The sequence below is a fragment of the Platalea leucorodia genome (assembly GCF_965183815.1).
Source record: "Platalea leucorodia genome assembly, chromosome: Z".
In the NCBI taxonomy this organism is placed as follows: Eukaryota; Metazoa; Chordata; class Aves; order Pelecaniformes; family Threskiornithidae; genus Platalea; species Platalea leucorodia.
Window position 1 is genome coordinate 9619665 of NC_138858.1, and position 19003 is coordinate 9638667.

A 19003-nucleotide genomic window follows, 5' to 3' on the forward strand; every position below is an offset into this window, starting at 1 on the left:
AATTTTATCGTAGGCCCATATGTTGTCCCAAACAAGCATCTACAATACCTGGGGATGCTACTGAAAGGGCTTTTCCAACTAACGGGATGGAGCAGAGGGCACAGATGCCCTGGATTTTTTGGCTCCTTTGATGTGTAGAGGAAGGGACAGAGGAACAACATGTCTTTGACTGAGTGGTGTCCAGCCCCTAAATGGTGAAACGAGACTATAAAACACAGGATCAGTCTTTGTTTTCTGCCGGATCAGCACATTCTTTCTGTTATTGCAGTTATTGTTGTGTCTGAATACCTAATTAATTACAACCGTAAACGCTGGCTTCTTTAATCACAGCATCAGCTGTCCTAATCAATCTTAATAATATGGAATCCGTACTATGGCACCCATGAATTTTAATCTACATAAATTTCTTAAGACCTCTCGCAAGCTTGTTGTACGAAATGATATAATTATGGATATAGATTAGGGCTGTAGAGAGTGATTTAAATTGGATTTAAGGAGAAGGTGAACAGAGCCCTCCCACTCAGTTATTTATTTATTTATTTTAATCCTGGCCTTCACATAGATTTTTTTTTTTGCTATCGTTATTTTATTTTCCCCCCCATCATCTGAACAGAGCTGCTTCTCTTTCATCATCCTTCTCTCCCATCCACCTAATAGTGGCCAAGCTGCTGCAGCTCCTGGGAGAGGTGTAAAACACCTCTGGGACAGTGAGAGGAATGAATAGATGGGGCAGAGCACAAAGCTGTGGATCTGTGTGATAACACGTTCTTGTAGACCAATGCAGGGATCAGCACTGCAAAACAGAGTGAAATAGGTGGAACAAAACATGTTTGCAGGGAAATGCATAGGCTATCAGAAGCAGGATGTGAAGAGGATATCATATCGGTGTAAGGTTTGCTGACTCCTTCCACCAAAGTGAAATCCCAGGGTATCTTAGAGGCCCAAAATGTACCAGACCCTGTTTTTGTCTCTCAGAAGCACTGGGCCCCTCTGATTTCCTTGCAGATTTCCTTGGCTTTCTCTTACCCTGAGCTGGGACAAGGACACTGTCCCATACCCCACTGAGGGGGATGGAGGGCCCCCTTTTGATGGCTCAGGCAGTAACCATCATCCTTTTTCCTCACCACCTCCACTGGCTTCAGTGCAGCTCCTCCTGATTTGCACACCTGACCATCACAACAGACTCCAGCCCTCTGTCCCCTACAACTGTTTTCAACTGGGGCACCTATATAACAGCTTGTCTCTGCCAGACACTGTAGCCAGGTTACTGGCATCTCAGGAGGGATTCTTTATTGAACACTACTTAAACTGATCTTATTTATTTTTAACAACGTGCTTCATTCTGCCACCTCCATCCTTTCATTCTCTGAAAAAAGCTAAATGTCGGGCCTAACACTAGCTGAAAGCTTCTTTAAAAAGTTGGATTTCAATCTGGAGATATATCAGTAGTAAGAAAGCTTCCTGGTGTTAATTTTAAAGCACTGGTATTTCATGCTGACTTGGGAAATCATCCTTGGTTTTTGGCATCAGGCAGAGGATTCAGAAAGTGACTTTAACGGATCTACTTTCTTTGAAGGACTTGGGAGTCATTTCTTGACTTCTGCCTAATGAATAAGTGCTGCCTTCGTTAAATTTATATTTATGGCCATATAGTAGGCCATTGGCTTGTTTTATGTCTCCAGGTTTATGGAAGGTTATATGCCATGGTCACCTTGTGGCATCTCGGCCAGGATCGTCTCGCAAAGAGACAATTGTATCTGAGCAGGATTTTTCCCATGGAGATATGGAAATGATCAAATTAATATAGAGGTGATGTCCAGGGATAAGACTCTTGCCCTGAGCTGCCAACTGAAGTTACTATTAGCATCTGTTTTCACAGTACACCTTTAGTTTGCCCTGGCAAGGCCACATCCTCAGCTTCTGTAAAGCAGCAAGGCTCCATGGACTTAATTGGGGCTGACATGATTGATAGTTGTCCTCTGGCCTCTCAGGAGCCTCTCTGCTTCTTTCACTTCACCAGCTGATCCTCAGTGTATACATGACATCACATTTAATCTCTTAAATGTCTATATGTTGGATGTAAGATCTCCATGAGTCTGACCACAAGGAAAGCCATTTCAAATGTTATCTATGGGCACAATTGCACAGATAGTCATCAGGACATCCAGGCTCTTTTGATGATGTTACAACTTAGAGATGTGCTAGTTCTGGTCCAAAAGCCCCTTTAAGGTGCTTTATGATATCCATGTCACTCATCTAGTGTCTCCTGTATCCCTATAGCTCTTACCAGCCCTTACTCAGCTATTTAGCTTCTGGGCCACAGGACGTTTACACCCTGGCACAGACAGCATACAGAGGAGCTAAGGTCTGTTCCCAGCCCCGCATGCCCATGTTCAAGTAATACTTGCAGTAACACAGAAGACTGGCCAGCTGGATGGGGAGAAAGGGTGGCTGAGACAGGGTAACTCTCCTATCTTAGTGTAGCATGGTCTGTGTGAAGGCCACAGGGGTGCACATCCTATTAAGTTATGTGTGTCTTATGGAGGAATAAATGATTCATGTCTCCCCATCACTTTGAATTTTAGCACGTGGTCTGCTCCAGCCTACAGTCACATGTAACCCCTGGGACAGGTTGGCTCTGGATCATGAGCCCCTCATACACCTGAGCCCTTGCTGAAATTCTCATGAGTCATTAGAATGCAGGAGGGGTCTCACCTTGCTGAACATAGACTGGCCATAGCTTCCTCAAATGTCTGATCTGTGTCTTGAGATTTCTCAATCAATAACAGCCATTGGCTTCATCTGCACTACAGCTGGAAGCACAGGCAGTTATGCCCTTTGCTAGGTTTAATTCATCTGGCGGAGTGAGCAGCAGCATGAAGATATGCTTATGGCTGCCCAAGCTACCTTGGCTTCATGCCGGGGTACCCAGCCAGCCCTGGAATCTGTGCCCCTGTATCTTCATAAGCCATGTTGGCCAGCATGGACACATCCACTATCCTGAAGTCACATCTTCATTTGCTGAGTAAACACACTCTTTGAGCTAAGGAACATGAGTTCTTCAGTGGGCTAAAGTCATCACTTTTGTTTTTAAGGGCTGTCAAGTTAAATTCCTGCAGGTGGTGAGTCACTACCACTTTTTTCTGGTTTTCTGAAACAGCCAAGGCAGGGTAAGAGACTACGAATAAAACACAGAGCCCCAAGCCAGGGGTTGCCACCTCCCCATGCTGTCAAGTCCTACAGGCCAGGGATGCTTACAACTTGCTCCTTTTCAAGAGCATCCAGGGATGGTTAGGTCAGTGTTACGGTCCTGTGTGTTAGACCATCCACCTTGCATCTTCTTTACTTATGAGTAAGCGATTCCCAGCTTGGAGCAAAGCTGACTGAAATCAGGGAAGAGTCTTCCCACTGGCTTGCATGTGCTGTGAGCCAAGAGGAAATTATCTGCATGATCTGGGGCACAAGGCAGCAGAAAGAAACACCTGGTTAGATACTACTCTTGCTGATAAGTCATAAAGACACAGGAAAATAATGAACTCTAAAAGTTTTGTGTGGGAGGGAAAAAAGCTGCATTTAAAGCTTATTGTTCCAAACACTTTAAATAAAGCATTTGCCCAATTTTAATATTTAATCTTAAAGGTGAACCATGATTTTCAGTGTCTATTTCCTAAGCTGAATGACTTGGTTGCAACGGGCGGAGTATGGCTCCAAAGGCAGGCAAGATATCCACAGATGGGGTGAGGAGAGCAGCTCAGCAGTGAGCTGGGTGGTCCTGTTCAGGACATAGACTCAGTTATAGCTGGGAGAGTGCGCAGTTCCCACATGTGCCAGGCTAAGGCAAGGAATAAAGGAAAGGAGACCACAGTCAGACAGGTACTGCTCAATGGCTTCTCCTGTATCAACAGAAAGGCAGTCATCGCTGATTGTCAGCATGTCAGAGAAAGAAAGTGCATACCCAAGTCCAGCCTCAGCTGGAGAGGAAAGAAATGCTGTAAGTGTATCTCCTGAGGAGCAGACACAATTTCTTCAAGTTCTATAAACAGATGAGTGCAACCAAGAAAGGGCAGTTGCCTTTGGGGAAGACATGGTAGATCATCTTTACTGCAGACTGCAAAACCATAGTTGTCGTATAAAGATTTGCTCCCTTTACCACATATACCCTCACCTTCCTCAGGAGATATCTTCTGCCTGACAGGATTTGGTCATTTTGGGGGGGTCGAAGTTACTATGATCCATTCTCCCAAAGGATTGCGGGAACTGGTGTATCACTCAACCTTTCATAGTCATTCAGTTTTCTTCTAGAGCAATATGCTCAACATTCTGTTTTCAGATGAAAACAGTTTTGAGCAGAGGTTAAAGAGAATAGACTTTAGTTGCTTCTTTCTTCAAGAAGGCAGCAATAAGTGGAAACAGTTTTTATATTTTCCAAGCATTTCCTCAAGTTTTCTGGAGCATCTACTCTTTAAAAATACAGCTTTGCATCTCTGCTATGCCTTTCACTGATCTCCCACAGGTTTTAATGTGTTCTCCTCATACCCCTTTTCAAGGAGTGAAAACCCTTACAGTGGGGCATTGCTTTCCCATTTCACATGGACACATATTGAGGCACCTGCCAAAAGTCAGCTATGAAATCAACCAAACAACTTCCAGCCTAAGAGTGCAATTCCACTTATTTCTTCCTGTGACTACCCCATCTTCAAAGCCCTTGTGATCCAGTAATGCCATAATGAAGAGGAACCTTCAAGCCTTAGACAGCTAATTGGGTTTGTCCCCTCAAAGTTTGGTCTTCTCATCATTCCTCCTTGTATTTTGGGAGATAAGTGCAAGACCTTGCAAGCGTCCATCATGATCAATCGTGATCTTTGAAGTTAAGGTTCAAGGTGATATTTGCATCTATAAGAAAACACTTTGTCTGTGTTCTGTGGGTCTGTAATACTCACGTTTACCAACCTCTCCCACACTTTGGCATACAAGTCAGTGTCTTTTCCTGGTAGGTCAATGGCACTAGTTTTCCTTCTAAGATGCTCACACTTTTGCAAACTCCAAACTCCTGCCTCCAGCCATGCCTCTGTGCGTGTAGAAAGGAAGAAGGTGGGATGGAGGGGGGAAAGTGGCAGCTCCCTAAGGGATCACTCTACAAGTACAAAGCCAGAGGGACTGTGTAAATTTAGAACTGCACAGCACCAATAAATACAAATTAAACCCATAACAAGAAGTAAAATATTAGGGCCAAGGTGACATTTGGACTGGAGGTTCAGCCAAGCTTTGCTTTAAATATTTTATTGCTGCAGATAAAGAAAGAGCTTATCCAACACGTTTGTCTCTCTCTCTTTTTTCTTTCCCTATCAACCAAAGGGGAAATGGAAAAAAATATCTTAACTAGCTTTGGTTGTATTTGAGCTAGACTTCAAAGTTTCAGAAAAATAAACAGTTTTAGGGGGGAGGAATGCACACTTGTAAAGAGAGAAAATGCACTTTGAAGCCAGCAAGGGACTGCATGCCTTACGCAGAGATTCACAGCATCCTCCCTGGAGCAGACAAGTGGTGTCCCCCTCCCCTCCAAGCAGCATCTCCTCTCACACAGGGGGCTGTCTGACAGCAATGAAGTCCTTCGAAGGGATGGCAGGATGGCAGGAGCCACTGCTTTGTTCTATTCTCTTTCCTCCTGCTATGCTCCTGTTGTTTTGTGCTCTGATTGAAAGTTTCATGCGACTGTAGCTGTCACTAAGATCTGAGTTTGCACAGCACCTAGCACAGTGTCAGTCCTGGCTTAAGATGAGGGCTTTTGGGGGTTGATTACTGCAATGCCAAAAATCCGCATGATCAGAGGTGGGCTCCATAATTTAAGCGTGGGAAAGAAGGGGTGAGATTTGTTTGCCCTCTGCTGCAAATTCTCACAGGGTGATGGCTGGGGGACAGATCCCTCCTGGCCATCATATGGGGCTCTGTGCAGTCCTGTCTGTGAGTGAGCTGCTCCTCTTCCAGGATCTTCAGCCCCTGGCTCTGTCTGTCTCATACCACATATTGTTGAGGAAAGAGAAAGGAAGAGTGCCTGTCATGTTTTAACCCCTTAATTCCTTCTCTTTTGTGTCTCCACAGCACAGAGCCCCACTGCAGCAGACCCCTTGCAGCAAGCCTACGCTGGAGTGCAGCAGTACGCAGGTCGTTAGTATTAACACTTTCTCCCAATAAAACTTCCTCTTCTCTAAAGCCTTTCATCTCTGAACACACCCGAGGGGCTGGGGGAAGGGAGATGTTCGTGGATACAGGGGCAAGCTGGGGACCATAGACTCTCAGATTAAATTTGCACTTCTTGTGAAAACACACGTAAAGCCCAGGGTCTTCTCTGCCTAATGAAGCAACCTCCTCCCTTTGCCCAAGGAAAGGCTCCCACTGACCTGTATCCTGGTGCAGCTTCATTGTCAGGACCAGGACCAGTCTGCTTAGCACAGTGCACAAGTGCAAAATCAGGCCACTGATTTGGGGGCCACTTTCTATAACAGGTCTCCTGAGTGCTGCAGAAAGAAGGGGAGATGGGCAACCAGACCCTGCAGAGCCTGGCAGGGTATGGTATGTCTGCACATATCCATATTTTAGGGTACGTCCACACTGGCCATAGTCCAGCTAGTTAGTTTGAGGCTTGCTTAGGAGCTACACAGACATACTCCTGGCTTCCCAGCAGCTTTCTCCACGGCTGCCGATGTGTCAGTCTCCACTCACATCTCCCTGTATGCTGAGCAGCTCTTTTGCAGTTGATGGACTGACACCAGCCAAAGTGACCTGGTGCAGACCATGACCCCGCCGTGTTCAGCCTCCCCTCACGAGGTGTCCATGGCCAATGTTGCAAGGAAGCTGCCACCCCAAAGTCATTATTTCCTGTGGTAACTGGAGCAATCATGGGCTCCCGCTGAGGCATGTCAGCGCTGTATCTGGAAACTTAATTTAATTCTCCACGTAGGGCTTCATTTACCAATGTTTTAGTTATTGTCATTTATTGCTTGTGAGGTTTGATAGATGGGAAGCAGCTCAACCCTTTGAGCTGTTAATTAACCCCTCTGCACACACATGGCCCCTAACCCCCTCTCTCTGGGCTCGCAGGCAACCCGTACTCTGTATTTTTAGCAGCAAGGCACTTCATCTACCATCTGTAGTACTGAATGGCTCCCCTTGTCTGCTTGGTGGGAGAGCTGAGGTGGGGAAAATTGTTTAATTGCTGCACACTGTTTCCGCTGTGTTTGTGTGAGAGAGAGGAAGTCTCTACAGACATGAAAGAAAATGTATATCCGACAGTACATGTGCAACTGTGCCTATACAGTGTGTCGTCATGCAAAGGTTAGAGTAAGAGAGGAAACGCACGCGTGAACTGTTTTTATGAGCATGTGAATTAATCAGGGTGCAAGAGAGATTACACAAGGAAACGTGTGCATGCGCTCTGCGCGTGGCTGTCAGCAGGGGCATCAATGCGCTGAGCTTGTTGAATGAATGTGTTTGTGGTGCCATCTGGGATGGTTACGCATCTCTGCTGGGAGAGATCTCAGCGGAGACCCCCATTTACACCACGTGGCTGTCCCCAGTGTTACTGCTGACAAAGCTGATGGGAGGGTGAGCGCTCAGGGCCATGTGGCACTGCCAGGAGCACAACTGGGGTGCTTCTGCCACATCTCAGGCTGCATGAGATGCCCCTTCCCAGAGCCAAAATTCAGGGGGAAAGGCCACGTCTAGCTTGGTGTGATGATTTGGAGTGAAAGCTCCTTGCTTCCCAGCACTGAAATTTGTCCCTCTTTCTTCTCTCCCTTTGTCTGCCCTACAGCTGCTTATCCTGCTGCTTATGGCCAGATTAGCCAAGCGTTCCCACAGCCACCTCCCATGATCCCACAGCAACAGAGAGAAGGTGAGTAAATGAGTTGTCCTCCTTTCTGGCGCCAGCATGCCATGCCCACCACATTGGTTCCCCTCCTCATACACCTAGAGAGTATCCATTAAATGCCCAATTGCTTTGGATCCCTGGTCCACTTGAGGCTTTTTTCAATTTCCATATGTGGCATGGCATCATTGGTACTAACAGTAATATGTGGGAACATCCTCGTGGGGATTTGCTGCTGAGATCTCCTCAGTCCCCAAGGAAGGGAGCATGTTGATGTGCATGGGCCATGGAAAGACCTGCTAGCGATGTATGCAATAATGTCCAGGGGTGGTCTGTGTTAGAGACAAGCAACAAGAACGTGGATAAAAATGCAATTGCATTGGAATAAAGAGTTTAATCATTCAAAAAGCACTGGTGGCCCTTCATTAGAAGCCAGTAATGTGATTTCAGACACTTGCTGTTTAGAGAACGAGGACCTGTTATTTAGAGGAGCTGGTCTAGTCCTTTCAGACTCCATTGATAATCTGGAAACAGAAATCAGCCCTTTTAGAGTGCAATCTCTGTATCAGGATGAGATTAATCATATTGTAAAAGTACCTATTTCTTTACATTGACTATGAGAGGAACCTGGGTTATCTAGTCTGCAGGACAGGATGGCTGCACTTGGAGACATGAAAAGTAAGGAGAGGTGAATCTCTCACTATTGCACGCAAATGTTTTGGGAGGCAACCATGCCATGTGATGTTCCCTTTGCAGTCAGTGGGGAGCAGTGGGATCCATTCAGGTAGTCCCAACCATCCTTCAGGGAGTCCACTGCTCCCTTTTGACTAGAAGAGGAGGCTGCTTGCCTAAGTGAGGCATTTAAGTCAGGTGCTTCAGCTTAGTGTAGAGACCCTCATTTTAAATAATTACATTTCAACTTTTATCCTTTATTAGATCACTAATTCAGATATGTTCTATGTTATACATGTTATTATATATATATAATGACATTTAATATTTTAATGTGGTGTAACAGTCAGAATTAAATGAATCAAGATTACGCTATCAAACTAAAACATTCTGGTGGGCTAGAACTACTTTGGGGGAGAAGTCCCATTTTGCAAGAAAATTAGAAATGTTGGCATTTCGATCTAATTTGGAATTAATTTTTTCCGATGTCAGAATTTCCTGGGGAACACAACTTCCAGCTCCTGATTAGCTCTAGTACACGTCCCTGCTGTGAGAACAGATGCACAGACCTAACGTATCATTACAGAGATGTTTCCCCCATGCTGAAGGACTTTGCTTTTTATTACTTACTGGGGCTAGATTAAGCACAGGACAAAATGGCGAGCAGATCATTGCTCAGCATAGCATCATGCCAGGAACCATCAGAAGCAAGGGGTAGCTGTTGTGCATGCACACTTTGAAGACCTACTGCCCAAAGACCCCTGTTTTCGCAAGGCACAATGTGTGTCTGTGGATTGAGGGTGAGTGTCACCCAGTGGACAAGTTATCTCATAACTTCTCACTCCTTCCTGTAAGCAGGTGGTATTGAGGATGGTTGGGGGCCAGATATAGGCAATGAACCAGCAGTCTGATGTGGGCTGCCATTCCCAGTGTCCTTCATTTTCCTGCAGTGTTTAGATGCTGTGGCTTTCTTTGCTGCTTGCTAGCGGGAGAAACAATAAGGCATGACACTCCTTTTTAGCAGAGGGTCAAGACCTTTAAGCATCTCTAACCTTTAACAGGAAAACACAGCAAGAGGGAACTCTAATAATAATAATGCTCAGTGCTGAGAAGAGTACTTTATGTTTGCAAGGATGTGCACAAACATTGATTCGTTAATGAACCAGCCCTACCAAAACAATAACATCAATGATCACATTGTTAATAACAATGCTAACTCTCTGCTCCCGGATCCCAGTTGGATAACAAACCCAGAGCAGCTTGGCTGCTGCAACGTTCCTGTAGAGATTAGTCATTACTTCCACATGAGTGCTGAGGCTGCCAGCAGCTGATGGGGTGCATAGGGTGGAACAGATCCAAAAGCTAGTGATGAAGTCTTGATTCAGGCCATGTCAACCAGGCAGAACTTGGGGGTAATTTTAAATTTGTATGGTATTACTCATCTTGACGTAGTTTCTGAAACTCAGAAGTATACTTAGATATTAAAATAAAGTTGTGCAGGCTTGTGACTCTCATCTGCCCTGTGCTCAAACATGCTGGGGACTGAATAGCAAGCAGATGCAGAAGAGGCAATGAAATTCCAGCCTCTGAGTATTTGCTGTAGAGGTGACATGTGCAGCTGACTAAAGGGCTGCAGGCTAACTTCATACAACTTTACAGGACAGCCCGTTTTTAACTACTGTTGAAAGAGCAGTCTAGTCATAGCCTTTCCTTATGACACTGACTCACAGTGTTAGGGATGCAATGACAGATAGCTGATGTCAACTCAGGTATCTGGTGTTTAGTCATGTTGATAGTGGACACTCAGGAGTAGGTTGGGTCTGCTGCTGTCTCCACACTAAAGAACTAACAATGAGCTGGAGGGTGAGGAGCATGGGCAGAACAATGGCTTAGCAACTCAGGTCCAACCAAGCCAGATCAACATGGACCCAACACAGAGTTCTCTGGCACATAATCCTGTGCCATCAATGACGGGTTTTTCCATTATTCAGCATGGTTTGTCTGTAATTTACAAACCATTCATAAACTGTGTGTCCCTTAAGACTTTTCTTTCCTTTTTGTCCAAATCAAGGCTATCTGTGCTTCTTGTGTGTTAATGAACAGAAATACCTATAACTTAAAGCCATAAAACCATGAGCCATGGTAGATGTCAGGGTAGGAATGAACCTTCATTCTCTTCTCATAATGTGTCATGAGGCTAGATTTCAAGCTCACTTATGGCCCTTTTGAAAACCAAAGTAAAGTTTGTGGTAAATAATTTTAGTACTGTGTTCAGCCCTGAACTGCCAAGTATACCGATCTCCGATAATCCATCAACTCAGTCCAAAACAAGACCTTTCTCTCCAACAAGACAGTTGGAGTCTTCACTAAGGTTTTGCCATACCAGCTGTGATCTTCTTCTTGCTCCAGTGATCCTGACCAAGTTCTTTAAAACTCATCGCACGTGTGCACTGAGAACTAATTTAGCTCTTCATAGCATTCTGAGCTGAACAACTCATGCCTTTAGTTTCTTCAAAATATGCATGTATATACACAGAGATGGTCATACACATAAACACATAGTCTTCCATGGAGTGCCCAGATTAACTTCACTCAGGCAAAAACCACCACAACAAGGTAGAAGGGCTGAGACAGAGAGAGTTTGTTCAGTGAATTCTTTAGCAAGGAGTCTAACTGTGATACGTAACTTACAGGTGGATGGATTTAACAAGAAATTGCTTATTAAATTCTAATGGCAGAATTTTCATATGTGAGGATGGTAAAACAAATCAAACTACCCCAGGTTGTTTCTCAGTAGCAGGTGGAATTTTCAGCATTGGAAATTAGCAAAAATCCTCTGTAGCTGTGAACAGAGTGAGTTTGGCCTTGAATGTCTGAGTTGGCATGGGAAGCCACAGCATGGGTTCCCAGCCACATTTCAGAGCTGAACAGGGCTTTGAGGATGGTCTCTGTTTTTTCACATCCTTCCTGGTCTCTTCCTCTTGGTCTCTGAGCAGTGTGAGGCAAAGCTAATTTCAAGGTGAACTAAGGGTTGTTCTCTCCTTGAGCCCAACCTCTAAACCTGGTGTAGATGAAGTTGTATGCCTCCTGTTCTGCCTCATGCCTCAGTAGGTGTTTCTCAGCACACGCAGGCAGAATCCCTACTCATGCACACCACATCCAAGACCCCAGGAAATGCAGCTGGCATTTTTGAAAGAATTTGCCAGTTTTACAGAGCAAACTGCTGGCTCTGGTGATGTCAGTGGGAATTTTGCCACTAATTGCAGCAAAGCCAAGATTTTACCCATTCTATTATAATGTGGATCTCAAATCCCACAGTAGAAGTGCTTTGGGGCACATTCAGATGAAGGAATGAATTTTTCCCTGCTATTCTGGACCGTGGTCTTCTCCTGGGCAGAATTGTCTCAATTCTAACAGACACCTAAGAGGGTCGGTGTTTGTTTAACACTTTCAGACTGTTTCATATCTAGCTTATTGTGCCAATAACTCCACATTGTGTGGAAATGAACTGCAGCAAGGATTGGACAAGGGATAGTTGCTCAGTGAGGAGACTAAGGAAGAGGCAGACAGGAGGTGGGGGGAAGATGGAAAAGCTTGGCATGAAATAGGGGAGTCTATTTCAGTGGGCCACTGAGGTTCAAAAGTAATTTAGCTAAGCAGATGACCGGGTGCCTAATTAGTTAATTATCCCACAGTACCACTATCCCTCCCATTTGGAAGAAACCCTGTTACCATCCTCATGATCTCTAGGAAATACACAAGATGCAAAGGATCAGCTGTTCCTTCGTGATAGTCCTTTTAGCAAATTAGTGGGGAAAATTGTGCTTAGCAAATATTCATTAGGGCTTCATTTTCCATTAATCCAAAAGGAAATGTGGAGAGCCTGTGAATTCAATCACGCTGAGGCCCAGGAATTTTAATGAGCTTTAAATGGGCATCTGTCAGAATTCTGACTTTGCCGTACTTCTCCTGCCAGCCGGGGGGATGAGTAATGGCTAATAAAAGGTGGGAGCATGTAGACGAAATCCTCTCCCTAACAGGAAAGGCAAAGTTGTAATTTGCTGTGTTATGACACCATAATTATGCCCTGATGAAGAAAACGAGAGTATTAAAAAAAAACTTTCTTTCCCCACACTGTGTCCCAGATGTAAATGGGGGAAAGTTGGCTGAGTCAGGTCACAAAGTTATAGGCACATGGGCCGGGGGGAAGGATGAAACTCTCCTTCCCTCTGTCCTCTTTCTTACCCTTGCAACAAGGAGCATGCACTGCATCCCCTTCATCTCGATCCCCCTGAGCAAAACAGACCTGGAGTTACCTGCCGAGGTCAGCGCAGAGCTGGGCAGCAGATGGAAGTGCCTTTGGAAATAAGACCATGAAAACAACAATCCCTGCCTCCTCAAACTATACAGCTTTCTGCTGGTGAACACTGCAAGGGGTTTAAATATTTGTGTTTTTCAACAAAACCACTTGGACACACCTGTTCTCTTTTGACTTTTGCTTAAGTACAGCATGCTTAAAAATAAGTCACATTGAAAAGTTTCATTTTCTAGGCTATTTGACCAGAGGCAGATTCTCCCTCTTCTGCCTCAAAATACAGTTTCAACAGAACATTTTCTGAGGGTCTCTACTTTAAGAAAGCCACATATTCCAACTAACAATTCTTCTCTGGATATTTTTCCAAGCACCCTCTGAAGTCTGTAAGAGTATATGTTACAACAGTGAGGCAAAAAAAGGCAATTCCTCTTGTCTAGTAATAGAGATTTAAATCCATCTGTAATCTCTCTTGCAGAACCATCTAGAATGGGGGACATGGCCAAACTGTCCAGATTTGGGGGAGTCTTCAGGCTGAGTTGAGCTGGGGGGTTGAATGTAAAATTCTACAAAACAATATAAACCTGTGTGTTTGTGCATATCTTTCTACTTGTTATCACAGTCCGCACACAGATACAAGAAGGACAATGAGACTTCTGCATGCAGACACTGAGAAGAGGCAAGGGTTAGTGTGGATCACCCAAAACTCTACAGATTAAATGAGATTATGAGAAGCAAAGAAAAACTGTGAACTGCATTCTTTCATTCTTTTTGTTCTTATTCTTCCATTCCATCTTTCCATGGCCACATGTGCTGCTGCATTCCTTTGTCTCTATATTTTATCCTGGTGTCTGTCCTAAGAAGGTTAATGAAGTCAGCATAGCCTCTAGGTGGCTCTCTGAGTTCCCGGTCTTCTGCTTTGTCCATTCCTCTGAGAGTCTACAGACTGCTTCCTAGAGGTGACCCCTCACCAGCCAGAGAGAGGGGATGCCAAAGTAAATCTCCACCACGTGTTTTCTCATATCCTATTTTTCTCCATTCATGGGTCTTCTTTTTCTCTTGATAGGACCAGAGGGCTGTAACCTGTTTATCTACCATCTGCCCCAGGAGTTTGGGGATGCTGAGCTGATGCAGATGTTCCTGCCTTTCGGTAATGTCATCTCCTCGAAAGTGTTTGTGGATCGGGCGACAAACCAAAGTAAATGCTTTGGTGGGTAAAGATAACAAAACAATTAGATTCATCCAGGAAAGGGCTTTCTCTGAATACTTTACCTTTCAAACTGCTTTCTTTCTGCTTAAGCTTTATGATTTCTCTCAATTTACTCCTGTCAATACTTTCCCCTTTCCCTCTTTCTCTCCTAATTGTCTCATGCTCAGAGTTGTGTGCATTGCTTAGAGGTGAAGGTTTGGCATTTCACCAGCAGCAGGGTGCTGCAGCTGCTCCTGGTGGGGTGGAAAATATCCCCCATTGGAAGAGGAGGTGGGGAGGGTACAGAAAAGACTAAAGCACCTGGAGCAAAATGGAGGGGGATGGGGTGCTGGGGGAGGGGGCGGGGGGTGTAGGTGAAATGCTGATGGGGTCAGCAGTGGGAGCAGAAGGGGAATTTCTGTACGTAAGTAAAAGGAAAAACAGGTCATGGGGTTAAAGGTGGTCTGTGGGGGCAGGTTTCCAGCAGCTGTGATGCATTAGAGTGCAAGGGGACAAGGGCTGAACATCAGCTGAAAGCCTGGTCTTCTGGGGGGATGTCTGCTCGCTGGACCACAGGCAGCCATTGTCTGAGCCTGCTGGACCTAAGCCAGCACCACAGCAGATGCAGATAGACCAAGCTAGCCCAGTGCCTCAGCTGACAGGCCATGCTAAGAGGCTGGGTTTGAAAGCTGCACTGTGCTCACACAGCTCTGGCCTCACTGCAGGCTCAACCTCACCAGCTGGAGCATGGAAAGAGCACAGCCTCAGTTGCCTGTGAGCCACCAGCTAGGGACACCATGAGCTGCACCCACAATGGGAGGGCTCAGCCAGCCAACAGCCAAGTGGTGACTGGTGCATGATGTCTCAGTGGGATCCCACTGTTTGCACAAGTGTTGCTGTGAAGGGTCCTTTCTGGCAGTGTAGCAGCATGGGGACCCTGCCACATTTGATCCCATTCCACCTGGTGGACAAGGGATCTCCCTCATCCCTGTGCCCACCACTGGGATATGCAATTTCTGGTTCTGCCACATCCTGTGATCTTTGCAGACCTTCCCTGAGAAATGCAACAGGACAAACTATTGCTTTTCTTTTCCACTACTTGCAGCTGATCTGGACTCTGTCTCTCAGGCAAACTTCCAGAGTTAAGACTTACTGGAGTTTCATTTGATTTTAAAGCCACTCTCAGTCTCCACATTATGCTTCCCTTCCATGCTGCCTTCCCCTTTCCCCTCCTGGACAGCCCACCTCCTAAAACTCTTACCTCATCCCTTGCTAGCTATGGTGCATGTCAGACTACTTCCAAGGGTTTTGTGCCCCTTTTCTATGCACTGTTCCTCCTGCCCATTCACAGAGGGTCTGAACAGGCGATTTTCCCCTTTGGTTGAAGTAGCCCTGCCCCATGATGTGAGGGGACACAGTGTTCCCCTTCACCAGTAGTCATTCTGTTGCTGCACTCTCAAGCTCTAGAGGAATAAAGGACAAAGAGTTTGGTGTGAAGAGGCAGTTGGGAAATTGAAATGAGAATTTATGAATTAGCCCCATTCTCTCCACAGCCCACCTGCTTAGCTCAAAGGCGCTCTGGCTACAAGGCTTAAGGAGGTCAGCAACACATACCTAGCTTGTAGGGCAGGGTTGTGGGGCTGGCTTTATTGCTGCTTCCAAGGCACTGTGAGGTCGTGGCTGATAGCTGAGCAGGAATTGAGGGATCTTAGCAGAAACTTTTCTTAGCATTGAGTCTTACTGGGAGAACCTAAACATCAGCTTGTTTGACAAAGTAACCTGCAAAATTAATGGTGGGATATTCCAACCTGGAAGCAGGATGGTGCCCTTTGAATGTGTAGCCTCAAGCGCACAGGTAAGCAAAGCAGGAATTAGAGATTGCTAGTGGATCTTAGTTACCTTATATGAGCTTCTGAGACACAAATATCCAAGTCCAGTCAGTTTGGGATCCCAGGTGTCAAGCCCCAGTTTTCCTCTGGTTTTAATTTACTTTCCCATAGAGCTGGGTGCCTGCTGTGACTGTTGGTCTCAGACAAACATGTTGACTGTGCTGCCATGTGCACCACCTCCAGAAGGATAGAAATAGCAGAAGTACAGGTAGCTAATTATCACAAGTACGTCACACTGCTCTTCAAAACCTTCCACCCTGCTGACCTTCACTTCAGAGAAATGTAAAAACGTGGAGGGTATTACAGAAAATCAGGCCTTTCATTTGTTTTTCTAAGTCCACTGAAGATGGTGCTGATTATAATTTTTTGTTCAGAAAGTCAATTTAAAAAAAAATAATAATTACTTATTCCTAAATGAAAAAAATGGATTTTCTTAACTTTGAAAGTAAGAAAACTCTTTCCTTTTCTGCATAAACATTTCCCAAAACTCAACATGTAAAAACATAGCATTTGCATTCTATTTTACTTTTTTTTAACCCAGCTAGAGCTCTCCAACTGGTAGCCTGGGGGGACAATTCTGTCTGGCCCTAGAAAGATATTCCACCATTATATGACCTTTTAAAATGTATCTGCTATGCAGATCCCAAGTAAATTGCTGTAACAGAGTCTAGCCCCAGGTTGTCGAGAAATTGTCAAGAAGCCCTGCTTTAGACAAACTTTAAAAATTCTATGGAGAAAAATGTCACCATGTTGTTTTCCACAGGAACAGAAAATACTTCATTTACTGCTCTTGTCTCACTGTTGAACTAACTGTAAACAGCTGGCCCAAAGTGAGTGAGTCAGTAGAGAAGCATCTCAAAACAGGACTTTTATTCCTTTCTGTTTGGCTTTAAATTCTCCCCTGCATTTCCAGTACAAAGTTATCACCACTACTGGCAGGATAGTGTAGGGGCAGTCACAGGAGTGTTAGGAAGAAAGCAAGATGAGCCACAAGCCTTGCTCCTGGTTTCTGGAGTCCACGACCCTGCAGAGAACCTTTAGCACCGGCACGCACCAAAGTAACCATGCTGTGGTCATGAAGCCTTCAACTTTCCCAATTCAGAGGCTGCTGCCTCCTGGCTGACAAGGAGCAGTGAGGAATGCATGGTACAGCAAACACCAGTCTCATGTATAAAATGTTAAAAAGTGCTCAAAATATGTCTGTTGTTTTCCATAGCAGGACTACTTGCCATAGTGTGGCAAGACTGCCTGAGAAACAACCATGAGTTCTCAATCAAAAAAGTAATTTAAACTGGGAGGCTTCTTTCCTTCTGCTGCACATATCCAGGCTAGACTCAAATCCTTTCTTTTCTCTTACAATTTTTCAGACCTGTGGCTTTCATTTTTCCCCCTATCCTTATACAGCTGTAATATGTCCAAGTGCAGACCACACTTCTCCCTCTCACTCACCAACATCCTGCCCATCCTCATGGCCTGAGCCTCCATCACACTGACTATATCAGCATCTGCTTGGGTTTCTCCTCAGGTGCTGCCTTGTCCACCCTCTTGTATTCAAACTTACTGATTTCGCCTTCACTGGTCTTCACTGTCCTGTCCTTCTCTCTCCTCTCTTGCTAGTCCTTCACTCAATGCCCTGCCGATACCTGTAGTCTTTTCATATGTACTTCTTTTACAGCTAGCATGTTTCTCCTCACTAGGCCATGCTGTCCATTCACAGTGAAATTGCAGGACCACAGCAGGAATCACTGTCTCACTCGGGGAAAAATTACACTTAATCAAATGCTCCTTGAAGACAGTGACTCTCATTCTCACAGTAGGCTGATCTGGGATGTCTTGCACATAGGCAGAGTATGTCACAGCCTGATCAACTTCTGCAGGATCCTGGAGCTATATCTTCTCTCTGTGCAAGGCAGAGCCTGCATTGGGTCTCTCACCTTTCCACTGCATGTGCGTAAGTTCTTCTTTGTGTAGGTATCCTATATGTCAGAGGACATGTAACATACCTGTGTACTGGTTGTGATGGTTCTGGTGATAATTCCCCTCTCAGTTAGGCAGATAATTTAAATGTGACCAGTTTGTATACAAGGCAGAAAGAAAACTCCAGTAAAATGACACTATTAAAGCTGCTGAGGCAAGTAATCAATATGAGAAGACATGTTCTTCATGCTGCCCACACATGGTTAACTCTACCTCTATCATAGGGTGACACTACAATACAGTCTTAATTTCAGGAGCACTGACTATTGTCCCACAAGACACATTTTAAGAAGGCATTTGAAGATTTTAAACTAGTAAAATACAGATACAGACATGTTCTAGGAAAATGTTTTAACAGAGAAGAGAGAGAAAAGGACAGGTTTGGGCAATATTAATTAAAAAGACATGACAGAAATTAGAAAAATGAGGACATGGATGGAGCAGCAGAGGCCCAATGATTACCCCAAGGTGTCAAATAAGATGTAGATAAATTAAAGCTGGAGGAACTGCTTTACTGGTACACTTGGAAATTCATTCCTCCAGTCACCTCTTTCTAAGAGCAGTGAACACCTGGATCTGCTGGCACACCATCAAGCAGCAGACACTGTCAGATCAGTTCTGCTCCATTCCTCCCCTTTGTCCCCAACATGTGTCTCCTTGGCATGTGCCTGTTCCCCATACTTGCCTGTGTGGCAGCTTCAGTTTCTTCCCACGGGACAATGAATCCAGGATGCTATGAAGAACCTCTCCTATGCCCACAGAGATACCTTGGTTTCCCTCCATGCAGCTCGATGTGGTCTGACACCCCAGGTATCAGCAACCACAACTGCTGGATGTTTTTCTCCTTTTCTATGTCTTCCAGATGGGCTTTCACACTGACAGTAGGGATGTCCCACCCCTTTTTGAAATGTCCCACACTAAATGTAGCAAAGAGCATTCCAGCTTTGACTACAAACTGTGAGGGCTTCTTAGGACCATAGATTTATATGGCCTAAAGTAAACATCTTCTTTGACTCTTGATACAGCATGGACATTGAGTTTCATTCCAGATTCCTGCAGGGAGTCCACTAAAAAGTTGCTAGTGGACCACCCCATTTGGA

General features: G+C 45.0%; 1 protein-coding gene across 20 annotated transcripts in view; it reads left to right on the plus strand.

The window, feature by feature from the left end:
• CELF4 (CUGBP Elav-like family member 4) overlaps positions 1-19003 on the plus strand; it is a gene marked incomplete at both ends in the record, with an annotated part of 696584 nt that overhangs the window by 660674 nt on the left and 16907 nt on the right. For 6 of the 20 annotated variants that reach the window (XM_082337403.1, XM_082337404.1, XM_082337406.1 and 3 more), the window contains 3 exons: positions 6100-6165; positions 7811-7891; positions 13915-13998. In XM_082337403.1, the coding sequence (XP_082193529.1) occupies positions 6100-6165; positions 7811-7891; positions 13915-13998 (231 nt within the window). Of the gene's footprint in view, positions 1-6099; positions 6166-7810; positions 7892-13914; positions 14059-19003 lie in introns of all 20 variants that reach the window. The other 14 variants (XM_082337393.1, XM_082337394.1, XM_082337396.1 and 11 more) reach the window with 4 other exon arrangements.